Source organism: Brachyistius frenatus, unplaced genomic scaffold (assembly GCF_029030835.1).
Source record: "Brachyistius frenatus isolate BFR_SWC_R1_liver_20210118 unplaced genomic scaffold, ASM2903083v1 Contig_45, whole genome shotgun sequence".
Lineage (NCBI taxonomy): Eukaryota > Metazoa > Chordata > Actinopteri > Embiotocidae > Brachyistius > Brachyistius frenatus.
Window position 1 is genome coordinate 1,489,396 of NW_027210644.1, and position 27,607 is coordinate 1,517,002.

Genomic DNA, 27,607 nt, shown 5'->3' on the forward strand with positions numbered 1-27,607 from the left:
ATAACAGAGCCATTTCCCGCTGGTACCCACGGGAGGAGAAAAAGCAGCATCACTGAATGCTAAGTGAATGTGAGTCAATGAGTCGCCTCTCACTTTATTCTGAAATGGCTTCTTAAGAACTGTATTCTTCAGCACGGCATAACAAACAAGGAGATTTATGATGATAAGCATTTCCCGTCTATTCTTAATTTGTATGATGATTAATTTTTGATAAAAGCCCACTCTATAAGAAATCACACAGTTACTTCTGGGTGGTTTATGTGCAAGGCCAACATTCACTCGTAATGCAAGAACTCTTATTGGCCAGTTTAAATGTTTTAAACTGAAAAACTTATATATTGCACCTTTATGATTAAGATGATTTTTTTTTTCTCAAAGCAGACTTTTTTATATATAATTTTGGTAAACTAGAATACAAATAGGTAGAAAAAAGTCACACTTGGAACATCTAACAGAAGAAAACAACATCATTATAACACATAATCAGGAACTGGCATTGTGTTTCACGATCACAAGCATGGCAATGTAATTGAGTCCACAGTGTTCCCAGAGGAGGTTGAGTGCAGAGAGGAGGAGGCGGTGTGGACTCTCCAGACCATTTTCCATTAATTCATTCTCCTATTTGAAAATAACTTACTGTTCACAACAAGATCAGCTTGAATCCATAGCGTCTGTGCAGCTAATAAGCAAAGAGGACTGGCAGAGTACTTGGTACACAAAGCCATGTGGTTATTAAAGGCTAGATCATGCCTATCAACAATCCTCATGGTTTAAATGAGATGAGTTGAAATGCCAGTAACAAACTGAAGGGGAGGTAATAAGCCTAAGTGTCATCTTCATCTAAAAAAATTAAGTTTTGATTAAAAGTTTCATTTAAATATTCATAGAAGTAGCAGGCACTTGATCAATATTTCATTTGATAGATGTATGCAGATCCACTTCAGAGGAGGAATGTTATTTTCTCGGAAATAATAATAACCTATTTAGAGTTGCTGTATCTAAAATCTTAAATGAACCGATACTGCTGATATCGATGTCGTGGATAACTATAACAGGAGGTATTTTTATGTTCACATTTATTTTTAGGAAGATTACAAAAAAGACAATATTATAATATTCACAAAAGAAAGGCAGTGTCTGAACATTTTCTAGCACAAGATATAGTATTTGCTGTGAAGGAAAATATTCAATACCAACCACGCGATTCATTTCTTGAACTTGATTTTCTTGCATGTTTGTTGCCTTAATGTTGCTATGCCAAATATGTTTCATTAGCCCAGTTTAATATGCGACAGTTTCTAAAGGTTGTGTATGAATGGTTTTGTTGCCATGAGAAAATAAAATTCATCCAAAAATGAATTGCCATTACCCAGCGACAAAATCCCTCAAACAGCCAACAATTGCTCTCACAGATGAGGAGCTTCAAAAGACAGACTGAGCCTGATAGGAGTTAGTGTAAGTTTGTGTTGGATGTTGGAAAAGGTAAGTTGGGTCATCTTATATTCAGTCTATTACAGTAATAGTATTGTAACAGAAGTGAAGTTGTGAAGTGGCAGCAGGCTCTGGTGGTTTTGAAGGTATTTTTTGCAAATTCATATTTTTGTGTTTTCCTTTAATAAGACCCCAATCGCTTATATCAGAAGAAATACTGGAGGTTAAAGCTATCTATCAGAGAAAACATGTTTTTAGTCTATCAGTTTGGCATGTCTGATGACTCTAATTACAGCAGTACCTATGCACTTGAGATGCTGTTGCCTTGGAGAAGCCAGTCCGAGGAACAAATCAACACTGACGTCAATTCAGAACCTTTCATCATTGTAACTGTTAAGTAAACATTGCACCAGAGCTGCCGAAGACATTTTCATAGTTTTTAAGTTTACTTTCAGCTAACTGTTATTGTTACACACCTTAATAATATTTTTTTTAAAAATGACTGTGGGATTGCCACATCACACTGGCCAAAATAAAAGGAAAGTTGATGTACAGGGAGGGAGTAGTTCATAGAGTTTAAACCTTAAGGGGAAAGGTTGATATGTGTTTTTCTCCCAAGGTTATAGACTTTTTTTTATCATGAAATTCCCTCATTTTGTCAGACAGTGAAACCTCTGAGCCACTGCTGTGTCTGTGGGGCTTAAAGTTACAATCTTTATGTCCTCAGTTTTGGCAACTATGGCAATGAGCCGCGATTGCATCTATGTTTTTGGATTTAACTTTACTTCCCAGAAACTCAAACACTGTGACGTAATTTAGCTATCAGTTAAAGAGGTTTTTTTTTCCTGTGAATGTCGTCTCATACATAGCTCATTTGGTATGTGATACTGCAAATGCGAGAGCTTTAATTAGTGGGCCACTGGTTCAATCACCATTGTCTTACTTCATCCACTGATGATAATGACTTCACAGACATTTATTTAAATGAGAGTTTTCAAGATTTTTCGGCTAGAATACTGTATTTTACTTAAGACTGGAGACGTAGTTGTAGGGACCTTTAGGGAAAAGAAGAAAGCCATATAGGTTTTCTGCTGGGAGCAAGGTATGATGTAGGCTACTTCAATTGCCACAGAACCTCAAGCAAATGGTAGGTGGGGATCCAACCTGTCCATTATGTGCAGCGGTAGGAAAGGTAAAGGACATCGTATCAGGCTGTAAGACTTGTTTGGCACGGGCGTGGTCAACAACAGCACTATTTCAGGAGCTTAGAATTCCGAGGGTTGAGCCTGCAGCAGGCTGTGAAGGAGATGGCTGAAGTAGCCGAACTTGGCGGAGAAGGAACGGTATTGGTGGGTATGTGTAGCAGGTATGAACTTGTGGCTTCGAGCAAAGATAATGTTGTCAAATTATCTGGACAGACGCCATACTTGCAGGGTTTTCTCCGGATTTGGCGGAAAAGAAATGGTAGTGGTTGTCATTTGTAGCACTGTCTGAGCTCTAACCCACATATTCCACTGCATATTCCGTCCTCTGCACAGCTTCACATTCTGCCAGGAGCATGTCAGATGCGGAACGTTTTGTCTGCCCGTTTTATCTTACTCCTTGATTTGATCATGTTTCCTTGATTTGTGTGCTTCTATCGTGGGTAGACGTTGTTAAACGGCTTCTTTTTTGTCCGTTTTGTGGTTGTTGTTGTCATTTCCTACTTTGTGCTGCAGCCTACAGACAAAGTTAATGCAGCTTGCTGTCTTTTAGTCATTAAAAACATGAATCCTCCTATTTATTGCGTAACTATTCCACATGCTGTGTCTGTAGCAGGAGGAAAACGCATTTCTTGGATCTGGAGTTTGCACATGGGTGTTTTATTTAGAAAATTTACCGGAATGTGATTACACTTTTCTCGACACATTTTCTGCCCAGCCGATCTGCTTTTTTGAGATTGCCGCGTTCCAAAAAAAAGATCTGCCGCCTATCTTTAGCGGAGCAGTGTGGCGAGCCACTTCTGGGACGCTGTTGAGATGGACCGCGGCGCAGCCGTTGGGATGTGAAGCATTGGCTTTAATGACGGCGATTCACTCCACCAGCCGTGTTGGAGACGGAATGCATCGAAGACGAAACCTGCAGAAAGTAGCCTTAATGCCTTCAACAGTAGGGGCCTCAGAGATGGTATCAAGAAAAAGTAATTACTATATTTCCTAAATACAAGAGACTTATACTAAGCCAGCCTCTTTGCCAGAGAAGTAAAGGCACTGTAAGTCATTATATTACTCATTCAGCAGTGGAGTCTAAAAAATGGTGTGTGTGCTGTGATTTACTGTTACAATGCCTGATGTGTGCCCATACAGGCGTCATTCTAGTACATTCAGCATAGGTCACCCGCAATTTAGAAAATTATCAGAGCTTCTTTATCGTGAACCATTATGCCAGTGGTAAAGCAGCATATTGAATAACAGAAAAACCTATTGTTTCGTTGTTCATCTCAAAGTTTTGAGTCCTTGTGTGTGTGCTGTGATTTACTGTTACAATGCCTGATGGAAAGAGCTTTTCAACTTCTTTGGTTTGGAACTCTCGAGAGGTCAGAGTCATGTATTTGTAATTTTGCTCATTGTTGAATTTGGCCTTTGGTTACAAACATGTTTTAACGCCTGAGGCAAAGGCATAATTTGTATTTGCTTTCAATAGAATACTACCCCCCCCTTTATTATCCAGCCACCTCCCCCTTTTATTTTAAAACAAAAAAATACATTTGAAGAAATGTAATTCCATAAGCATGAAAGCAGTCTATGAACTCCATAACTGATGTAACCGATCCACCTATGTCATGCAATCCATACACAGACATTTAACCATCTGTAAAAAATAAAATGCCAAATAACTCTCAAATATATATATTTTTTTCTATACGCCCAGGAAGCTTTCTGGGAAAAAAAAAAAAAAAAAAATCATCGCATACAAACTTGAAGGCGAATAAATGTAAAATACTAATGGTGCAATGCATGTATTTCTAAGATTGCAACATTTGTTCAAAATTGTTTGGTATTTTTTTGTGGATTTGCGAATACCATAAACTACCTACAATTCAACATACATGTGTATGAATCTGTTTTTTTTATTTGTAGGTCATGTAACATGCAGTGGATGCTCTTATAACTGTAGGGGACACAGCATTTGATGTTGATCAGAGATGGGGAAGAATAGCTGAAGGAACTAATTAGTTACAATCTCAATGACATGTACTTTTTATTTCTCTCTCTCTCTCTCTCTCTCTCTCTCTCTCTCTCTCTCTCACTCACTCTCTCTCATACACAAACACATGCAAACACACACTTTGGCAGTGGCACTTTCGAACATTAGTTGCTCGTGAGTAGTATCTTTGTTATTGTTTGAACTTAGTACTCACCAACTGGTCTGAAGATATTTCTCTTGTGGGAAGCAATGCACTGCTGTCATACTTTTCTTAAATAATCAGAGCTAGAATAAGCTACACTATGTTGAACAGCTAATGAACCAGCCAGTTAGGTTGACGTTAATTTGTATACTGTGATATAACTTTGTTATCAAGAAGTTATTAAACTGCTCATTCTCAGCAGAAACGGTTTATTTTGACAATTTGATCAAATCGGGCAAGCCATTGGTTTCTGTCACCCACAGACTTACAGACAGTTCTCTGATCAAACATTTTCCTTTCAGCAAGCAAGATGCAGTGCAGTGTGTCCACAACTACTGACCAGTCTGACATTATTATTTTCCAATGAGAACTCATGGTTATCCAAATGATGTTTGAAGTCAAAGAGAAAAAGATAGATATTCCCAAATAAACTACATTGGTAAATAATCAAAACCCATACTCAAGTGAACCCAATGGTGTACACAATAAAACAGCTCAAAACAAAACCCAATCTTTTGTTGGAATGTTTTCAGTTCAGACTGGGTCATAGAACTATTTTCCTTGGGGAATGAACACTTTTAATAATAATGGCCCCATGATTCCCTTTCCTTTACTGTCACCCCCCCAGGGCAAAATTTATAGTTTTACTCCACTCTGCTAAACCTTTAACAACGGTGAAATCCTTGCGATTACTTGTGTATGAGGAGTGTTTCCACAGCTGTGAGACTTTCCCCTTATTGTACATAATACATTCATTGTGATGTGCTGTAGCTGGGTAGTGGATTGCTGCAGCCATGAATGTCAGGTTTATAGATTTTGAGTACTCTAAAAAATGACAAGCTAAGTATAATCAGAATGAACCCAGAAAAACTGAAATAGCACTGCCTCTTTTGCAGTGGTGCTTTAACATTTGCCTTTTTTTATATTTCTGCATACATATGACCTAAAACATCAACAGATTTTCACACAAGTTATAAAATAGTTCAAAGAAACCCAATTAAAGCAACGGCATAATGATGTTATTCATGGTTATTTATGATGATCCAATATCATATTGGACGTTACGTCTGAGTGGCAAAAGTATGTGAACTTTTGCTTTCAGTTTCTGGTGTCACGCCCTTGTGCAGCAATAACTGAACTTTCAAAAGGAACCATTCTCTTGTAAAATTACTTTTGACCTTTGGGTTGTTGCTTTGCTGCATGACATACTTTCTCTTGAAATTCAGTTCATTGATGGATGGAAGTCACTGGTACATTTCAGAATTCATTGCTCCGTCAATGATGGCAAGCTGTCCTGGCACAATGCAGCAATGCAGGCCCAAGCCATAATACTGCCCCCGCCATGTTTTACAGATCGGATAAGGTTCTTATTTCTTTCTCTAAACATACTTTTTTAAATTTTTTTATTGAAACCAAACAGTTATATTTTTGTCTAATCCATCCAGAAAACATGTTTCCAGTACTCTTCTGACTTGTCCTTATGATCTTTGGCAAACTGCAGACAGGCAGTCATGTTCCTTTTGGAGAGCAGTGGCTTTTTCCTTGTTATCCTGACAAACACAACTTTGATGTCCAATGTTCTACTGATTGTGGACTTATGAACATTAACCAATGTGAGGAAGGTCTTTAGTTGCTTAGAATATAGCTTGGGTGCTTTTGAGACCTCTGGGACTATTAAAGACATTCTCTTGAAATTATCTTTGTTGGCTGGTCACTCATTAGGAGGGTAAAAAATGGTCTTGGAATTGCACACTTTGACTGAATGTGGATTGCTGGAGTCCAAACCCTTTAGATATGGTTTTGTAATCTTTTCCAGGCTAATCAACATCAAAACAGCTCTTTTCTTGACATATTCAGCAATTTCCTTTGTTCGAGTCATACTAAACTTCCATAAATGTGTGGTGACGATCAGACTTTGACAAATCCCTGATATCTATCTATCTATTTTTTTTTAATTTTTTTTTATAAAAAAAAATTGTTGCCCACATATACCTGATTTTCAACCTATTGAATAAAAACACCTGACTTTACAAATCCCAAAGGTTCCTATACTTTTAACACTCAAACATGTAATGTTCAGTCATTTTCCTCAATAAATATTGTCCAAGTATTATATATTTTTTTAATATTATTTGATTACTTTTATAACTTATGTGAATATCTGATTATGTTCTAGATCATATTTATGCAGTATTGTAGAACTAATTCACAAACATTATCAACTTCTAAGCACCACTGTGTGCAAGGTGACAAGCTTTGGGTTTCAGATGAATTAAGCAAAAGCAAAGAGTAAAATTAAAAAAACAAAAGCCCTGAAAAAAAAAAGTAAAAGATAATGGCTCCCAAAACGAGTATGATACAGTCTTAGTTGGGCTAGGTGACACAAAATCAAATTCAATGTGCCATTGGGTACTTAAGTCATAGGTACCAATAAAGAGACGGAGGGAGACAAAGGAAGAGACAAATACACAAGCAGCTACAACAGTGTTTTGCTTCTGACTCTTTGTCTGTATCACAGAGCCGTTGTCAGCCGGCCAGATCGACCGAGCAGCACTAGCATCCTGCGCTGCACCACTTCATCTAAATAAAATGACAATACAACTGCACTCTAGAGTACCATCCCTTCTCGGTACAACGATAAACACCTCGTTCACTGTAGCTTCACTGTCATATACTATCTACATCTGATAAAGCACCAGACTTCAGTGGGGAGTGGAAAGGAATTACTTTTCACCTGTCTTACAGTTCGGACATGTTTTATGAAGCTCACTCTGTTATTGTTAGTATTTTGTTACTATGTTAGTATTTTGCTTCATTGCACTACAATGTATATTCACTGTTATGTGAACGCATTACAACGGATTTACTAAAAGTTGTTTTAAAATTCATTTTACTTTTTTTTTTTTCAAAAATCTACTCATAAGGTCATCAGGGCCCGGATGGTGGTGAAGTATTAGCAACCAGTGTCTATATTTTCCTGTAAACTGTAAAGAGTGTTACACAGTTATTGTGTGAGTAGTTACAATAAACTACTAAATTAATCTGGGTGTTATATTAATGGATACACCCTGACCTTTGCCAGTGCATGCTTCTGAGGTCAACGTTACATCTTCTAATGTGTGGGGTCAAAAAACAGGTATCAAATAGTGGACATTGCATTTATGTGGTATGTGCCTTAACCATTAAGTCACCTGGCTAAAAATGTAGTTTCCTCAAGCTGCCCTTGCAACAATATCATGGAATGTTATCTATAAGTGCAGCCTGAACACTGATTTATTGAGCTGGGTACATTCAGAACCAGATTAGGCAGTAGGAAGATGGTTGTTTCCTCCCTTTTTTACAGTATAGAGACACAGGTCTCACCTAGTCTGCTGCCTCCTAAATATATTTTTTATGAACAAATACATTTTCGAAATCTGGGCTATAAAACACTTAACAGTGGTGTAGTGTAAAGGGGAACAAATACTGGTCAATTATTCACTGCAAAGAAAAACACCTTGGAAAAAAAAATCTTATTTGCCTGGTGTGACATGGAATGTATAAATGTTGGTGGTGCTGCTGCTCTCACGATAACCCTTATGATCACATGCAAATTAAAAACAAACCTATTTATATTATGCTGGTGGGAGTCTGCAGTGGAACTGCACGTTTTATTTCTCCCCTCAGGCAGGATGAGGATGTATGGTGAAGTTCTTTTCATTAGACATGGCTATTAGAATATTCAAATCAAACTCACCAGTCATTGATATTCATTTGCTACAGACTCTCTTGTTACAAATTCAAAATGTCACAGTGAAATTTAAAACAGCCTGAAAGGCATGTTCATTATTTCCTTATTGGAGTGTTGTAGTTCATTGGTTTGGAGATTCTGGCTGAAGAGCCCACTGATATTTGTTCAAACTCATTTCTCAGATGTTTAATTAAAGTTATTAGGAGCCACAAGTGAATCAGTTCATTAGTGGTGAATTGTATTTTAATATTCCTGCAGAAACACATTGGATTCAGACTCTTGGACAACAATGCCAGTTGTGCAGCACTAGATGATAAATGGACCGCCATGCCACTACACTTATTGCTTCGTAAGTGTGAAGGTGAACCACGTTGCTGCCGAGTACCATTAGCCAGGAAAAGAAGCATAAATGCCTCATTAAGTTTTAAATACCCATCTGGGGGAGGGTACAGAAACATTTCTGCAGCATTGAAGCATTGAAGGTCCCAATGAGCACAGTGGCCTCCAACATCCATAAATGGAAGAAGTTTGGAACCACCAGGACTCTTCCAAGAGTTGGCCGCCCGGCCAAACTGAGCGATTGGGGGAGAAGGGCCTTAGTCAGGGAGGTGACCAATAACCCGATGGTCACTGACAGAGCTCCAGCATTGCTCTGTGAAGAGAGGAGAACCTTACAGAAGGACAACCATCTCTGCAGCACTCCACCAAGCAGGCCTGTATGGTAGAGTGGCCAGACGGAAGCCACTCCTCAGTAAAAGACACATGACTGCCCACCTGGAGTTTACCAAAAGGCACCTGAAGGACTCTCAGACCATGAGAAACAAAATTATCTGGTCTGATGAAACAAAGATTGAACTCTTTGGCCTGAATGACAAGCGTCATGTCTGGAAGAAACCAGGCACCGCTCATCACCTGACCAATACCATCCCTACAGTGAAGCATGGTGGTGGCAGCATCATGCTGTGGAGATGTTTTTCAGCGACAGGAACTGGGAGACTAGTAAGGATGGAGAGAAAGATGAATGCAGCAATGGACAGAGACATCCTTGATGAAAACCTGCTCCAGAGCGCTCTGGACCTCAGACTGGGGCAAAGGTTCATCTTCCAACAGGACAACAACCGTAAGCACACAGCCAAGATAACAAAGGAATGGCTTCGGGACAACTCTGTGAATGTCCTTGAGTGGCCCAGCCAGAGCCCAGACTTGAACCCAATTGAACATCTCTGGAGAGATCTGAAAATGGCTGTGCACCGACGCTCCCCATCCAACCTGATGGAGCTTGAGCAGTCCTGCAAAGAAGAATGGGAGAAACTGCCCAAGAATAGGTATGCCAAGCTTGTAACATCATATTCAAAAAGACTTGAGGCTGCAATTACTGCCAAAGGTGCTTCAACAAAGTATTGCGCAAAGGCTGTGAATACTTATGTATGTGTTATATTTCTGTTCTTTATTTTTTAATAGATTTGCAAAAATGTTAAACAAACTTTTTTCACTTTGTCATTATGGGGTATTGTGTGTAGAATTTTGAGGACAAACATGATGTAATGCATTTTGGAATAAGGCTGTAACATAACAAAATGTGGAAAAAGGGAAGCGCTGTAAATACTTTCCAGATGGACTGTATACTCAAAACCCATTTGGCAAAGTGAAAAAGGTTTTCGAAATTTTTTGAATATTGAACTCTTTGCAATGACACTCTAAATTGTGGCCATTTATCTTGGTTGCTTTTATAATCTTTGAGATTTTAAGTTTACTAGAGTCCACCTATGGCAAAGTGAAGGGATCGGACAGGATTTAGTAAGGCACACACCTGTATTTATGAGGCCCCACAATTCACACGACATTTCGGGACAAGAACTAAGCCATGGAGTCCAAAAACATCTCTGAAGATCTTTACAATAAAACTGCAGCAAGGCATATATAAGGGAACGTTAATTAAACACTTTTATAAACCTTAAAATGTTGGCAGAAGCAGAGAGCTCAATAACTGTATAATTAAGAAACTTACAAAGTTTGAAAACACCAGGACTCTTCATGGAGACATCTAGCCATACTGTGTGACCAAGCAAGTATGTCTTTAGAGGACAAGAGACCCAACGGTCACTCTAACAGAGCAATAGAAGGGATACAATAAATCCTTTTAGCAGCTCATAATTGATCAGCCATTTATGATAGAACAACTAAGTGAAGGCCACCCTGAGTAAAAGGCATATGACAGCTATCTTGGCCTGTCATATACCGAAAGTGCCTTTAAGAAACTCACAGAGCATGGTGAAAAAGATTATCTGGTTAAATGAGTCCAAAAAAATTGGCTATACAGTGAACCCTCGTTTATCGCGGGGGTTACGTTCCAAATAGAGACCGTGATAGGTGAAATCCGTGAAGTAGTAACCTTTATTTTTTTTACAATTATTATACAATGAAATACTCCATAATACATTGAAACCAAAGAACAAAACCTTTTTACAAGCCCAAGCATTTGTTTAACAAATAAAAGTACTGTATAAATGTTTTTTTTTTACAAATAACTACTGTACTGTAAAATAATAATTTGAATCATCAATACGAACTGAAGGCTTCAAATTGCTGAGATCGGCACCGCCCCACTGCGACCCGAGTCATTGGATTAGAACGGGAGGAAATGAAAAATGATTATGAAAACAAATACAAAGTACAGTAGGACAAATAGTGACTCGTGTATTTCACTGCTCTTCTGACTGAGCCGCTGCATCCTGACTCCGCTCTGCAGCGGTTCTTTCTTCTAAAGCCGGCGGTGCAGGTGTGGTTTTTCGAGAGAAGAACATAGTTATCGGTAGTTGTTGTCGCTCTTTTTTCTTCTGGGCAAAAAGATTCTTATAAACCGACATGCCACCATCGATTATTTTTAATTTGGCAAGCTGTTTTACGTACGTGTACATATTAAACCGCAACGTTATTGACAAACAGGTAGAGAAGAAGCGGAGAGACTGTTTAGCCAATCAGAATGCAGAACACAATGCACGATGCAAATCCGTGAAGCAGCGAGACCGTGAAAGGTGAACCGCGTTATAGCGAGGGGTCACTGTATTGGTAAAACTCCAAACACTATGTCGATCGAACACCAGCCACTGCTGACCATCTGGCGAACAGTGAAACATGATGGTGGTAAAATCATGCGATGGGGGTGCTTCTCAGCAGAAGGGCCAGTGAGATGGGTAAGAATTTAATGGAGAATCAGTGCGGCCATATTCAGAGAGGTCCTTAAAACGAACGTGTTACAGAGCATAGCGAGTTAACACTGGGCGACAGTTCACCTTTCAGCAGAACAGTTAATCAAAGCATACAGCCAAGACCATGCTGGAGTGGCTTCAGGACAAGTTTCTGACCGTTCTTGAGTGGCCAAGCAAAAGCCCAGAATGGAATCCCAGAAAACATCTGGAGAGAGACCTGAGGTTAATCACGGATTTCCATCCAATCTGATGAAGCTTTACAGGATCGGCCAGGAATTATACGATAAACTTATCAAATTATGGTGTGTAAAGCATGTAGAGACTTCCCCAAAAAGACTCAAACTTGTAATGGCTGTCAAATGTGCTTCAAAATATTGAATCAAAGGTCTGAATACTTTTGTTAATAGTTGGAAACTACACAGATTGTCATTTTGTAGCCTGACAAAATACAATTTACTTTTCCTGCTGGTGAACATAATGGAAAGGTTGGGTCCTCACCTACCCAGTGGCATGTTCTCCCGCAGGCTGAGGGAAGCTAAGCTTCCCCTTTTTTTTCCCCACACTGCCGTGGAATGCCGTCTCCCTTCTGTATCTCTCGGAGTATTTTACAATGAGTGAAACAGCGCCTCTCGAAGTGCGATGCTGAGTGAATGTGCGGTAAAACATGGTATTGCACTGTAATTTGCACAGTCAGGAAGTTTGCTTCCCTTGGGAATTTTTTTGTTAATAATTAACCAATTAGATGAGACTACTGTTTTTGAATGATTGGAAGATCAGTATTAGCAAGTTTGGACTACCAGTCCAGTGTCCAGTATTAGCATGCGCAGTTATGGAAGGCAGAGATTAGGAGATTTTAGTAAAAAAAACAACACTTTTACTAAACTACCATTTGAACAGCAACCTCAAATTAAATGTTGTGGAGGACCTAAAGGCCAGTGGGAAATATAATGACAAGGTTATCAACCACTTTGCAACCATGAAAGAAAGAGGAATGGCCTCCCTCCACAAATAGAGTGAGTAAAATACACACCCATCTCTCTGTGGTTTTACTGTTGCATTTTTTTTATGTGGTTAAATCGCTTACTGTGCCATGCTAGCCTGGATTCGTGTCAGACGGCCCACTGAAGTTGTTTTATTAGGGTTAAAAAATCTGCACCACGGACAGCAGTGATGTGTTGGTAAACGCAAGTGTCGGCTGGAATGAGTGCGATGTGCATGTGTGTGTGCGCCCACCTGTGTGTTGTGATGCAAGTGTCGGTTAGATAACAGGCGTGTACAAGTCTAGCATGTGTATGATGACATCTGGTTACATAAAATTGGCTGTAAAATAAGCAATGTATTTCTGCATTTTTTTTTTTATGCAAAGAAAGGACAGTTGGCTTAATTTTTTTTGCTCACGCCATGCCACTGCACCTACCCACTGCTTGAAGTACGATGGAAACACGTCATATGGTGATCCCAGCAGACAGTTTATACACCTCCATGCACCCCAGGTCCTTCCAACTAAGCCTTCTCTTCTCTACACTCTCCCAGTTTACCAACTGTCCCTGCTTACCCTGAGTAACTGCCCTAACTGCCCCCCTTTGTCTCGTCGAACGTCCCATGAGCCTCCTTATTTCTACAGGGCAAGCCTTACTCCACAATAGACTCTCATGCTCAGATATTTCCTTGCTGCACCATACCCACCACCTGTGCCTCCTGAGCTGCCTGTAGTGCACCCCACCTCCTTCTGGTTATTGGTGCCTCACAACCTCATCTTTGCTTCCTGCCAACAGCAACTGTATTATTATCTCAGTGCTCTTAAATTCTTCAGTTAGGCTTGACAGCACCAATTGAAGGATGTCCCTGCAATTCAGAGCTACAATACTGAGGCATCGGGGAATCCCGAACCTCTTCTGAATAAATGAATTGATCAGTCTCTCCAACCTGTCACAGTCTGTCCTCATTGTTTAGTTTTGTCCTCTGTCTTGCCCTTATTGTTTAGTTATGTCTTTCTGTTTTTTCAGTTATTCCTGTTCATTTCCCTATTTTGGGGACTCACCTCATGTCTTGTTTCTGTTGTCTTCACTTCCTTGCCCTCGTGTCTTTCCACCTTTGTGATTGTTTTCCCCGCCCTGATTGTTTCCACCTGTGTGTAATTATCTGCCTGCCCACATGTATAAAGCCTGCATGCTCCTTACCTCCTGTGTGAGATAGTTGTTTTTGTCAAATGCTGCGTTGAAATATGGTTGGAGTTACCGTGTACACAAGAAGGTTCCATATATCCCTCCATGTCGTATTTATGACATTGGAAAGCCTCGAGTGCATGGGTTATCACGTTCTCGCTGATGTTTACGGAAATGGCAGAGGCCACGGAAGTACATTTTTCGTTGGATGTTTAGCTAATATATTGTGATTTTAGTCATGTAGAGTTTATCTTCGTAGCTTCCATAACAGCCTACGTCTGAAGAAAATGTTGATCCTCCCAACAGCCTCATCTTTTCCCTATGTGCCTTTGCATTTCCTGCATTATGTTATGTACTGTTAGTTTGCTAAATTGTTTGCCTCTGTGGCTTCTAGACTTATCCATGTTTCTGTTGCTTAGCAACAGTGTTTTTACAACTCAACCACTTGAAAGCCAAGCATACGGTGCACACGACCTCCCATGTTGTAACCATGAGCTCACGCCTTCCAGCAAAAGCATAAGCTCATCTCTCCAGCATTCATGTCAGCAGTATTTGTGCATTGAACCATGTTTTGCCTTCCGGATTTTCCCGTTCACTAATGTACCTCTGCGTAGTCCTCTTTTTACCTGGCTTTTTGGACCCTTGGCTGTGTGAGACTGAGCTTGCGGATTTCCCCTTCATGGTTGTAGTTTATTTTTGCACCTCTATCAGTAAAATAAATTTAACTTTACTTGTGTCTTGGGTCGTGCACTTGAGTCCTATTCCTGAAACTCTAACACAGCCTTTCTATCTTGGAAACTGAACACTCATATACTGACAATGACCAAATTACCCTTGGGAATATCCCAAAACTTTAGACACCACAGCTTAAGCTTTAACAGAAGTCATGACTTCTCTATTTTTTCTAAACCTTTAGCAACATCTCTCCCAATCTGCCCAAACTACTTTGTATCATTCAACTTACTAGTGTACCGACTCCTTACTGACTTTCCCAAAACAGTGGGACTTTTTCTCTCTCACCTACAAAGACTTGACTTGCTCAGTTTAATTCTTAATTAGCTGAGATTTTAGTTTTAGATTTTTTTTATGAATTTGCAAAAATAATTGAAAAACACGTTTTAGCTTTCCTGGCATGCATTATTAAGCTGGTAGATGGTGTAAATGTTTATTTTCTGAACTTCTTTGTTTCAACATTTCCCTGATATTTTAATACAAATGTTTTTGTAAAGTGCGTTGGGATCATGTTCCATGGTGATCTTGCACTGTAAATAAAACTGAATGGAATGTATTAATTTATTCTACAGCGCTCTCAGGTAGGTAAAACGTGAAAGGGTCTAAGTATTTCTGTCGCAAGCCCATAGTACATTCAGAGTGCAATGGATCCACAAGCAGAAAAAAAAAAGTAAAACAAAATCATGAGGTCAGAAAACCGTATCAATAATGGCAATATTACAGCGATATGTAAATGCTACTGGTCATAGCAGACCAAGTAAGGCTGTAGCTTTAAATACCCTGTCTCCTGGACTACTGACAAGTGTATTTCATTCCCTGTGAGCAAAAAGTACATGACGATACACTGATGATATAATTTTGTTCTTCTAAAACTTATTTTCCACAGACCATACAAGTGCTGATGCCTTTGACTTTGTCCTTTTATTCATTTTCTGACAGATTTATGAGAATCCTTTAAACCAAGTGTAATTTGCACAAATTCAAAGGCATAAACAGTATTGATGATCAAAAATCTGCCATCTTACCTCATCGTATATGCTGTCATTCCGCTCAAAGTCCCCCGCCTTCCTGGGCAGCACATGGACGTGAACATGCTGTAATTACACAAACAAGGTTTATATGTTGTGCTCTGCCTAGAGAAGCCAGTACTATTTCACCTGGGAATTGTCTGACAGACTGATGTGACAAAGACGGTTTCCATAGAGGGCCTTCATTACTTCACAGTACGTTGGTAAGCCAGAGTGGAGCGTTACTGTCGTGTCACAAATCACAGGAGGGTGACCGTGCATTTCACCATGCGTGCTGTCTGCACACCGCAGAGACTCCTTATTTTTATGCTCTTAAGGATTTAATTGACTTTTCCCAGGCCTCCTCCTGGTGTCAGCCCCATTGCTGTCACAAACTTGCCCATCTGTATGGTTAACTTTGATTTCCTTCTCTGCATGGACGACATAATAATGTTCCTAAGAAACAGCTTTATCTGGCAAAGCCCACATAAACAAACAGCAAACATGCACTAAGGCAGAAATAAACAGATTTTTCTGATATGCATTTGCACAAACTCTTCTAGTGCTTCTCAGGTTTTATTGGAAGTGACAAGTAAATAATCCATTTTTCTCCCTTTATATAAATATTTACTGTGATATTTAAAATGAAATACGTAACTGAAGATATATTCTCTCTCACACACACACACACACACACACACACACACACACACACACACACACACACACACACACACACACACACACACACACACACACACACACACACACACACACACACACTGGGCTACCAGCCTTCCTTTAAACTAGTGACAAAGACCAAGCACACTACTTTAAACCTAATTGATCACAGTGTTTGTTCTGTTTCCATTCTCAAAAAGAGCTCACACTCCTGTAAAGAATCAAAGAGGCTAAGGCTAAGAGCCTCACCACAGAATCTAGGTTAAACACTTTTATGTAAAGTTTGGGATGATTTGGAACTGCACTTAGCCTCATGGCACAGTCCTGGACCAACAGGACGGTACCATTTGAAACTAGGGTAGGAGTTTTGTTTAGACATTACCAACAATCTGGCCTGGTTAATGGCCTTGGTGCAGAGGTTGGGACCAGTTCGACCCATACATAAAGCATTACCATAGAGTTGTGGGAGCAGGTGAAACCAAGCTAAACACCTTTCTAAACCACTTCTGGACCCAACTTAGTGCATGCTGGTAAATTACACATAGTATATAGGTTGAACAACCTGCCTGTTCTTACTGCGCGTCTTAGTCAGACAAAGTCCAATAAAGTTATATAATACATTGTTGAGGTGTCAGAAAGAAGGGACAGACTAACTTTATATTTCAAGGATAGTGTTAAAAAGGCTGCCTTGTCACATTTAAATCAAGCTTTTAGAGAAAACAATAGATAATAATACACCCTTGAAGCAAAAGCTGAGGGGGCATAATGATGTTGTAGAATATAAAACTAACATGTGCACATAACTTAAATTATATGAACAAGAATAACAAAGGGCCATTGTGCTGTGCTTAATGACATAATATTGCTCCCTTCAATCATCACAGAATGCAGCCTTCAAAACTTGTTGAGTTCAAATGCCTGTACCACGAAGCTGGTTCGACATACCCACCGGTATATCTGTCCGGTATTTGTCTAAAGTAAGATGAACAAATGTGATAATGTTAAGCAGTCACACATAAGTCAGTGATGTGCACCTTCACGTAAAAGAGGTGGTATTTGCAGCATATCACCAATAGCCAAGATGGACAAGTGTACCAGCAGGAGAGTGGCATATTTTACTCTCAAAGAAGTTAAACACAATCCAGGCTAAAAGCAGCATAGCTTCAGCTGCCAAATGTAGGAAGGAGCTGGCAAAAAAATAAAAATAAAAATAAAAAAAATTACCAATCATTTTTTAATTATAAGGCTTAAAATATCACTGTCCCATCACTAGGGCACAGCAGATTAACTATAAGAACATTACATCAAATGTATGTGTTGCTTATAAGTGGTCTTTAGAATAAGAATCAAATTCATTGCCAAGTTAGGTTTTACAGATAGTGAATTTGTCTTGAAGTAGTGGTGCGTGACACCAAACACTCGTGAGAGTATTTTCATGGTTTTAGTTAGTCTGATTCTACAACGTGTGTGTTCCCTCTGTTCCTCTCCCTACCCGCACCAGTCTGTCTGTCTGTCCCTCTCTGTGTCAAGTCCCAGTGTCACTCTCCCTTCCCATGTCTGCACTGAAGTGATTGTTGTCAAGCGGCAAGGGGAAACAAAAAAACACTCTCTAAAGTTAAATAACTTTATTTAGAAAAATAGTTCAGAAGTCAAGATCCCTGACTTTCCATACATAGAAAGGACTATTTATAATTCAAAGATATTCCAGAAATTCCATGACTGGTTCGAACCCTGTAATTAACTGCCAGACTTTGATGACAACACCTGAAAGCCATTATGGCAATTTTGTAGAAAAAAAAAGGAAGAGGAACAATGTTGTTTCCCGCTGTACATGGTTAACATGTTTATAAAGAAGTCAAACCTCTGTTAAAGTCCATTTGTTGTTAAAGAAAGTGTATATGAATTCACTGTTAACAATGGGTTACTATTAAATATTGTATCTGTAGTTCTATTTGATTATTGTCTTTGTCATAATTTTTTTTGTTGGCTAATCACAAATCCTGTCTAACAATTTTACATTTATTAGCTTAAGCAGGTTTGTCTTTAGAAATATTGTTTTTTTTGTTAAACTCAAATACAATGAATAACATAAGTTATTGGAGATATTAGAATCATGAAGAGTGGAGAGTGGGAGAAGAATCATGCATGTCTCCCACTCCGACTGCTCCCATAAAAAAAACCTTATTTTTTTTTCCAAGACACCTGCAGTGCAGCGTCTGCATATGGTGTATCTGTGAGGCACACCTGTGGTGACCAAGAGTTCTACCTCACCCTTGCCAGCTTTCAAGCAGAACAGCTGCTGTAAATAGCACGTTCTCCACTGATAAAAATAACATTTGGCTTCATTTGTGGATAAATGTTCATTTGAGAGTTGAAAAGCTTCCCCTTCAAATTGCTACAAATACATTTCAGAACAAATGTGCCACAATATTTATATCTAAATATTAGGAAACATCTGCAGGTAACTCAAACTTTGGGTGTCAAAGTGCAATTGTCTACGATCAGAAAAAGATTGCAAGAATTTGATATGCATGGGAGGTGTGCCAGGAAAACTCCTTATTTAAAATTAACTTTAGAGAAAAATTTAAGTTTTGTTAAGAGTTATTTGGCCACAGTGATAATTGACATGTTTGGCACAGACCAAAGACAGCTTTTCAGGAGAAGAACCTTGTAAAACTGTGAAGCAGGGTGTTGTAGAATTTATGGTTTGGGGTTACTTCGCTGCCTCAGGGAAGGCTTGTCGTCACTGATTTAACTAAAAGTTGATCGTATGCGCAATTGAAGAATTTAATGATACACTACACATTTTGTCATTTGGGAGAATTTGTTGAAGAAAAGTGGTATTTTGGCCTGATAATCTAAGATATTGATGAATGTGTTAACAATATGTCACTACAGTCTATTAGCGTTTATGAATCAAAATGTTTGAGTCTGTGTCTGCAGTTCTTGTTTTGAGAAAATAAGGTAGTGCTTCAAAAACAATAATCCCAGATTTCAAAATACGTCTCCTCTCTTTAATGAGTCAGCATTAGTTTGCAGCTTTCCTCAGATGCTGATGCTTTATGTCCTTGACATTAACTCCCAATGACATGCCTCTTATTATCGGGGCCTGCCTGATTACACACTGCAGATGTTGAGTTCATGGTTCACTGTTAGTTCCTATGTGGCGTCCTTCAGTCGGGCTCTGGGTGAACACTTCCCCAGACTGTATGTCCCAACGATAATTAGTCAATCATCCACTGCTTGAAGATTATGTGCACTCAAACAGAACGTCCTTCATGCAAAGCTGCATGTTCACCTCCCATCAGCTCTAGTGACAGAATGAAGTGTCTAAGGAAGCTACATATTTGCTTAATGTGTTCACAATATGTATAATCGTCGGAACAAATGTGGAAAAAAGCTGTCATCTTAATTTAAGGAACTTCAATGAAATCTAGTGTGGCAGGCAGGCAAATATGCATTGTCATAAACATGTGTGGTTGCCATTAATGGAAAAAGGAAATGAAGGTAGACTAGAGCAGAGTGCCCCAACAGACAGACAGACAGACAGATAGACAGACACCCACAAAGCCCAACTTTCACCCGTACCACCTTAAAGCAAAGTGACTTTCTTCAGTAAGTCACAGGGGAATCAATGTTGTTTGAACAGGTTAAATATGAACTGGTCTTTCAGGTAACTGGTCTTTTCCTACTCATTTCTGTTGGGAAATTAATCAGGATGATCAGCAGCCAAAAAGAGAAGGCAGAGAATGACTTCAGGCAGGTGTCATAACTCATACAATAGATATTACGTATGCATTGGCTGATATACTAGTTTGATGTTAAGCTCTCCTCACATTTACTGAACAGTGGTGAGATTCTGAGGAAATATAATAATATAAAAAAAAGACAATTTAGAATGTAACAATACTGAATTATTAAAGTAATATACAGACGTCACAATAAAGCTTCTAGTGGAAACTGGCCCATCATGATATAAAATTGAATTGTTAATGACATGTAAACTGACCAAACATCTGTATGGCAAGGCAAGGCACTTTCATTTTTATAGCACAATTCAGACATAAGGCAATTCAAAGTCTTTTATATAGAAATACATTAAGAATAAGATAAGATATTAATTAAAATATTTTACTTAAAAGACAACAAAAAGAAGGCTGTTCAATGTGATTTATAGAGACATAGATATTCCAGGCATTAAAATTGTAGTTACAAATTAATCAATCATTTAATGTAATGCCTCAGAAAACATAATGTTTTAAGCCCCAAGGTGCTGCCAGGTTTAGCAAACCTCAGGTATTCAGGAAGATTGTTCCATAAGTGGGGAGCATACAAACAATAAGATGCTTCATGTTGCTTGGGTTTTGATTCTGGTAACAATGGGTAACCCTGTTTCAGATGACCTGGGTTTTCTGGATCGGAGATACATTTATCGTACAAGGGTTGAACAGAACATTCAGAGACTGCTCCTGTTGCACACAAACAGTGCGCAGTACTGTGACATGCGTGGAGCAGGGAGAAACTACAACCTTCATGAGTACGTTTTATCGCTTGATGAAAATCAACATCTGAATTACAGTGTTTTTGTAAGCAGTGGTCCAGTTGCATTTGTGATTTCACCATGGACATGATATGTGTGGCTACCGAGTTTTGTACATGTTGGTGAAACGCACTACTTTGTTGAAAAGTTGTAGGGAGCACTACTTAGCCATTTTGCAACACCCAAAGCTGGTACTCATATCAGATATAAATGTTTGCCACTTTTGACGTGTGCCAGGTTTCTTGAGTTTTTGAACATCTCTTGATTCTTAACAATAACTTCTTGTGTCATGGAAAAACATCAAAATCCCCTGCATTGCTATGGCAATACCCTTCAATGAAAGCTCACAGGTTTCTCAATAGAGCCTTATCCAGGTTCTAAGGCTTTTTTGATCCAGGGCCATATTTATCAAGATTCCTCGTACTAATGTGTACTCCTTTGACAAAAATCTATTTAAATTCTTAGAATTACAACCTTTTGTAAGAATTTCACCCTGAAGTTGAGATCTTTGTAAAGATAAAAGTTATTCACAAAGCATCTTAGCCAATATAGTTAAGATAGCTCCCAAGGTAAAAAAAAAAAAAAAAACTGTTAGAAGCACGTAGGATGACTTTTTTGCAAAATGGCCCCCATATCACAGAGACACCGTTCAATGAAAACAGAGGCTTTTTAAAAAAATGTCATCACAATGGTCTTAAGATTGCACAGACCAAATTTCTGATTTTCTAGGAGTTTATTCAAGTAAAACATGGGGAAATGGCACAAAAAATATGTTCTGTTGAGTCGAGGTTATGGCAACGGGAGACATTTTTGTAGGTCTAGTTATGATGCACATGCTATGGAACTTATATGCATGGAAAGGGAGCCATGGGAGCTGAATTTTGCTGGGCACTACCAAGCAATTTTGGCACACCTACGCCCAAAATCATTTCGCAATGCTGTTCGACCCCTTATTGAGAACAACGACAGTAAATTGGGTAAATGCAAACAATAGAACATAACAATGAGTTGAGATTTTGGTCAATATTTGCCACAAGATCAATGTTCACCAACTTTGGTGAGATTCCAGCTGCCAGGGTTTGAGGTATGCTTTTTTGGTATCTGTGGTGCCCCCATGTGTTGGTGCTCAAAGTGCTTTGGTTTTAAAATATCTTTCAAGATTGTACAATGACTGGACCAATCATTGTTGAGGAATGGTTGTTTTCCTGATAAATCCTGCAGATTATTGGTAAATATCTTGTAAAGTAAATCAAATATCAAGAAGATGAAGACAACTTTTGACGAACTTGGTTCAGTAATGATGTAAAGAAAATGTGGTAGTAATTACACCTACGGTTTAGGAGATAAAAAGTGTGCATTTCAAAATGTTATAAATGTTATAAATATTAAACACTTTTGTCGAGAAAAGTGGGCTGGACTTGCGAGTCAAATTTATGGTGTAAGTGATGTGGCCTTTCAAACATTGCACCACCATCTGGCAAATTAGGGTCATGTTTCTTGGGAGGCTTTTCATATTTGTAGCTCATTCCAGTTAATGACCATTTGGTCCATGAAGTCTGCCATGGTTGACATAGTTAGTTAGACATACTTAGTTTTGTGTGGTTCCATAAAGACATAACAATTATGACCTAATGATATAGCTAAAAGAAAAGTCAGGTGATCATCAAAGGTTTTACAATTTATCCTCAGGAGGGCATGGCTTTCTGTGTAAACATTCATGGAAATCCACCTCATAATTGTCAATACATTTCAGTTGCCCACAAACCTGCTTTCTCTAGTGTACTTCTGCTAGTGGACATGGGAATCATGCACTGCAGAGCTCTTAAATATGAGAGATTGGACTGAGCTGAAAACATGTACTGTATGTGGTAGTGTGGACAGAGTTTTTCAGTAACACTTTGTAGGGTTGGCAAGTTTCCACATAATTTATTCATACATTGTGTCTATTAACTGCCAAATCAGTTCCCACTGATGAGTTACATTTTAAAATGTAACCTGAGCTTGAAAGATCGTCTTTACATGACATTTTTCTGACAGGTAAAGTAGTTGTCTTGTTTTTTCTTTTTTCTTTTTCTGTATTGCAGAACTATGTCAAACTTTCAGACATGTAGATAATTAATTACAATGCCAACAGTTCCATTACCAGTTTAACACCCACTAAAGCAGTCATGTTAATTCTTTGGCAGGTAAATACACTGAAAGTAGAGTTTTCCATCATATTCTTGCTGTGTCTCACTTTGCATCTCACATATTCATGGCTAAGGAAATATATTACTGTGTTTTTGTTGTTGTTGTTGTTGTCTACTTGAATGTGTTACAGCTAGCAATCTTCATATCAAAATCAATATATCACATATAATAGCCAGATTTGCATAGCCAAAATGGACCTATACAAAGCCATACACATGATAAATCACTATAGTCACCTGTATTTTCCATAAGACAAAAATTAAATCCATCATTCGAAACACAGATATGTGTCTTGTGTCTTTGTGACTCCAGGCAGTAAGTTTATAAGAGTGCATTTGCCTCTCTCTTATAACCTACCTCGCTCTTATTTAATCAAAGGGCCATTTTTATTGCTGGCGTGCAAGCACCTGATTGCAATTACTCAGTTGATAGATGGGGTTGGGCTGCCACTGTAGCAGGTTAGCTATATGTGCTTAGATAATCTGTTTTTATAAAAAAGACCAGACAGGTCTCCATATGAATAGTTGCTTTCTGTTAAAATGATTTGATAAAAAATATGTAGATTATTTCAATGAGATAAGGATCAGTGGGGAAACATCAGCTCCTCTATTGCTGCCTTTGATTCATTGCCACCCTGATGTGCTTTCCTGCATTAATGGCCATTGACAAAAGGGTCTAAAATAATATTTCAGAGCTTCTCATAATATAATAATGGTGCAAAATATCTGCAGGTATAAATATAATGCTATAGAATAGAACATAATATGGAATGCAATTATTTGTTGAGCTTGTTTGTACTGCCAGGTCAAAGCGATTTCATCTTAAATAACCTGTAGATGAAAAATGGTAACTTTTGCAGAAATATATATGTAAAATGTATTTTAAAAGACAATGCTCAATGGTAAATAGGGCTTTGTAAGACAACAACAAAAAAGTGCTGGACAGTAGGACTTTTGCATTTGGTACAAACTGAAAGATAATTTAGTGAACTTTAGCAAGCAGTGACCAAGCAAGAGCAGATTTGAGGCCACTTCACCAATCTATGTGTATATGTGTAGAAAGATTCATAAGTGGTCAGGGACTTTTTTTTGTTTGTACTTTGGTTAATACTGTGGTGGAACATAAGGTTTGATATTCTTAAAAACAAACTTCATGTGATGTATCGACCAACTACATCTTTATGCAATGTTCCAGATAACCAAACTCAAAGGTGGGGCAAAAAGCCTTATTGCTTGTGTTGTTTTTGTGTCTTTGTTGTCACCATGACAGGACATTGACAACAAGGGTTAAAGGCACACACTTATAGACTGTCCCTCCTTGAAGATGTTCATAGTTGTTTACACAACAATTTATAGTCGTACTGAGCGTGACTATGACATTTTTAGGTGTGCCTGTTGGTATCTTAACCCTCCCGTTGTCCTTGGGTCAAAATGACCCGCAGCTGTGTTCAACCAAGTTCTATTTTATTTTCATATTTTTTGGGATCATTGGTGACAAGGAGGCTGTGAAGGTTTCTTTAAAGAATGATCACCAATGATCCCAAAAACTATAAAACTACAGAAATAAAATAGAGCTGAACACAGCTGCAGGTCATTTTGACCCAAGGACAATGGGAGGGTTAAGCTGTGGAAAATAAAACATACAAAAATTCCTGTTTAAAAAATGTTTGTCCTTACTTTGTATCAAAGACATTGCTGGCTAACTTATCAACTCTCAATGTTGAGTTCACAGTTTTCAGTTTCAGTAGAGCTATTTACCATATATATTTTTTATTCAAGTCAGATTCTTATTCATTGTTCGATCTGAATTTCCTGATACAGAACATAATTTTGTTTGGTACGGTAAACTCAAAATGATAAAAAAAATAAATAAAAAAAAACAGTTTGAAGATAACTGTTCATGAAAATGTTTTTTCAGCCATTGTGTGAGGAATTAGCCAAATCATATCTGTTCTTCAGATATGGTGGAAATGTAAAATTAGCTCAGGGGACTTCTTAGGTAAGTAGTGTAAGGCATCACAATTTCTTCAGAGATATATTTGACATATGGTCCATTTGACTTTATGCAGCACTACGCAGCGCTGACTTAACATGAAGCATGTTAGACCTCCGGCAATGCATGGTGGCTAGACATTTTGTCCGACATTAGCCGGCGCAACATCACAATGCCACTTAATATTAAAAGCTTGCGGGAGTGACCAGCTGAGAACCTCCACCGTAAGTAAACTACTTTGTCCAGATAGGTTTACAGCTTCACCAACATGCATGACGTGATGTTTGTTTTTATTCGAAAACCCCCAGAGCAATTATCTCCTGTAGTTATCTCTCCGAATTGATTAATCTTGTCCTTCTGGAAGCACAGTTTTTCCATCTGAACACTGAACAATTTAGTTGATTGTTATTGTAAACAAAATAATGCCCTTGTTACTCCTATTATTTGCTATATTGGCTCGTAATATTCTCAAGTCTACCAGTCTCAAACAAAAATGACAGAATTATTATTATTTTTTTTGTCTTGCAGATGTTCATGTATGACTTTCCACCTTAACCCATCGCCCTGTACATGTTTCCATTAAACATTACATTTCATGTGTCAGAGTCTGATGTACCCTTGTGTCTGGTCTGAAAATGTTTTCAAACAACATATTTGGGAGAATAAACAAAGTGTACAGATTTCGCACAAAAGTGTGAAACACTGTGGGTAACACTTATTTACATGTTTTTTTTTAAATACAAACCACAGAGCAGCTGTGCAGGTTTTAAATTTAAGCTGTACGGATTTTAATGTGTAGGCATTTTGCTTATTGATCATGCCCGGAATGTTTCATGACAATACACAAACACTAAAATAATGAGCAAATAAGATGATCTACACTGCATGTCGATGTAAGGTTCTGTTGTAGGAACCTTACTGGTTTCAGGGGCCTGAGGTGACTTATGTTTTTTTTTTTTAAAGTTGAATACACACAAAATATTTTCACACTAAGCCCTACGTTATATCAATGACAAGAACATGAAGAAACACCAGCTGAGACACAGTTCTCCCATGTCAAGTAACTTTGGCAGAAAACTTGTATGCTTATATTAGACCTCTTTGCATACACTAATTAATTATTCATGGTGTCACTGTAGGTCATTTTGAACAGAAGTACACAATACATGTAATATATTTGATACCAAAAATAGCAGAATAATACAGTGTAGTAGTGTAAAAAGGTTTGAGTGGAAGTTTCAGTCCAGTGACTTGCGATGATCATATTCCCTCAGTTTAACCTATATGGACCCCAGTAGGTCCTCAGTCAGCCACATGAATCATTCCATACAGTCTCCAGCCAAAGCAAAAATGATTTAAACCTTTTAGAATAGATCTCTAAATAATGAATCTGGTCCAAGAGTTTAGCACCTCAAATGAAATACAATGATTATTTAATAGTATATAACTATTACAGAGGCGTCATGGCATATTTAAAGGTAGTAAATTATTAAGTTCTCACCTTCACGGTTTGTCCAGCTTCAGGGCCATCCTGGTGGGAACAGAAAGAGGTAATTAGAAAAACCTAAGAATTCAGAAATATTTACATTAATAATTCAAACTACGATTTTAATTTCAGATGAGCTACAGCACCTTACTTTTCTCCCCATGATTTGTTTTATTGCCTTTGTCTTGACATCTGTTTCTTTATGACCCATTTTTATGCCATTTTTCATCAAGAAGAAAGACAAAAATAAACTTTAGGTTTTTTCCGTCAAACATTTTTCACAGTATTATATTATAATATTATATTATATTTTTTAACACAGCAACTAAATTGTTTGTGTAAATTTGTTTTTGTTGCCAAGCTTATGTAATTTTTGTTAACATGAATACACACACATCTATATAATAAGTCTTGCATATCCACGTGTAAACTGAGTAGCTCTATATCACCAGTGTTGATGCATTTCCAAAAGCTCCAGTTTCCTTCCATAGTCTAAAAAAAGAGAAAAAAAGTGTGCTAGGGTAATTGCTGACTAAGTATCATGGTTGTTTGTCTTTCTGTGTTGGCTCTGTGATGAAACGGCAACACAACCTTCGCCCATATAGTCTACTGGAATAGATTATATCGCCCTCGTGACCCTGTACAGAATAAAGTGTGTCTAGATAATGGATGGAAGGATTGATGGATGGATGTATATCAAATATACTACAGTACTACTTACTGTATTTTATAGGTAAGACGGTTACACTCTTTTTTTTTTTTTTACTTATCCAGCTGTCTGCACAGAAACAAAAACGCAAAGATAAGACATTGGCAACACACATTGACTTGCGAGGTCAGCTATAGCAGGCTATATTTTTAAAACCACAGGGGGAGCAGTAGTGTTGTAATGCAAATGTTGCTGATTGTCATCTGAAAGAGGAGAGAGAATTAAGGTCTTTGGATTTAAGTGAGAACAGCAAGCTTTGAGGGAATTATCTCAAAAGTGTAGTGTAGTTGGAACTCTAACGTGTAAACAACATTTTCAGATTTATCTGCACTAATGTAAAGATGAGG

The 27,607-nt window shown here is 38.2% G+C and overlaps 1 protein-coding gene across 2 annotated transcripts in view; it reads right to left on the reverse strand.

Annotated features, from left to right (window-relative positions):
- Window positions 1-27,607, reverse strand: part of LOC138623621 (bis(5'-adenosyl)-triphosphatase-like) — a 276,741-nt gene that overhangs the window by 24,569 nt on the left and 224,565 nt on the right. Inside the window, exons 6-7 of one of the 2 annotated variants that reach the window (XM_069703241.1) lie at window positions 26,567-26,596; window positions 15,681-15,749 (exon numbers count right to left, since the gene is read on the reverse strand). In XM_069703241.1, the coding sequence (XP_069559342.1) occupies window positions 15,681-15,749; window positions 26,567-26,596 (99 nt within the window). The remainder of the gene's footprint in view (window positions 1-15,680; window positions 15,750-26,566; window positions 26,597-27,607) is intronic. The other variant, XM_069703242.1, reaches the window with a different exon arrangement.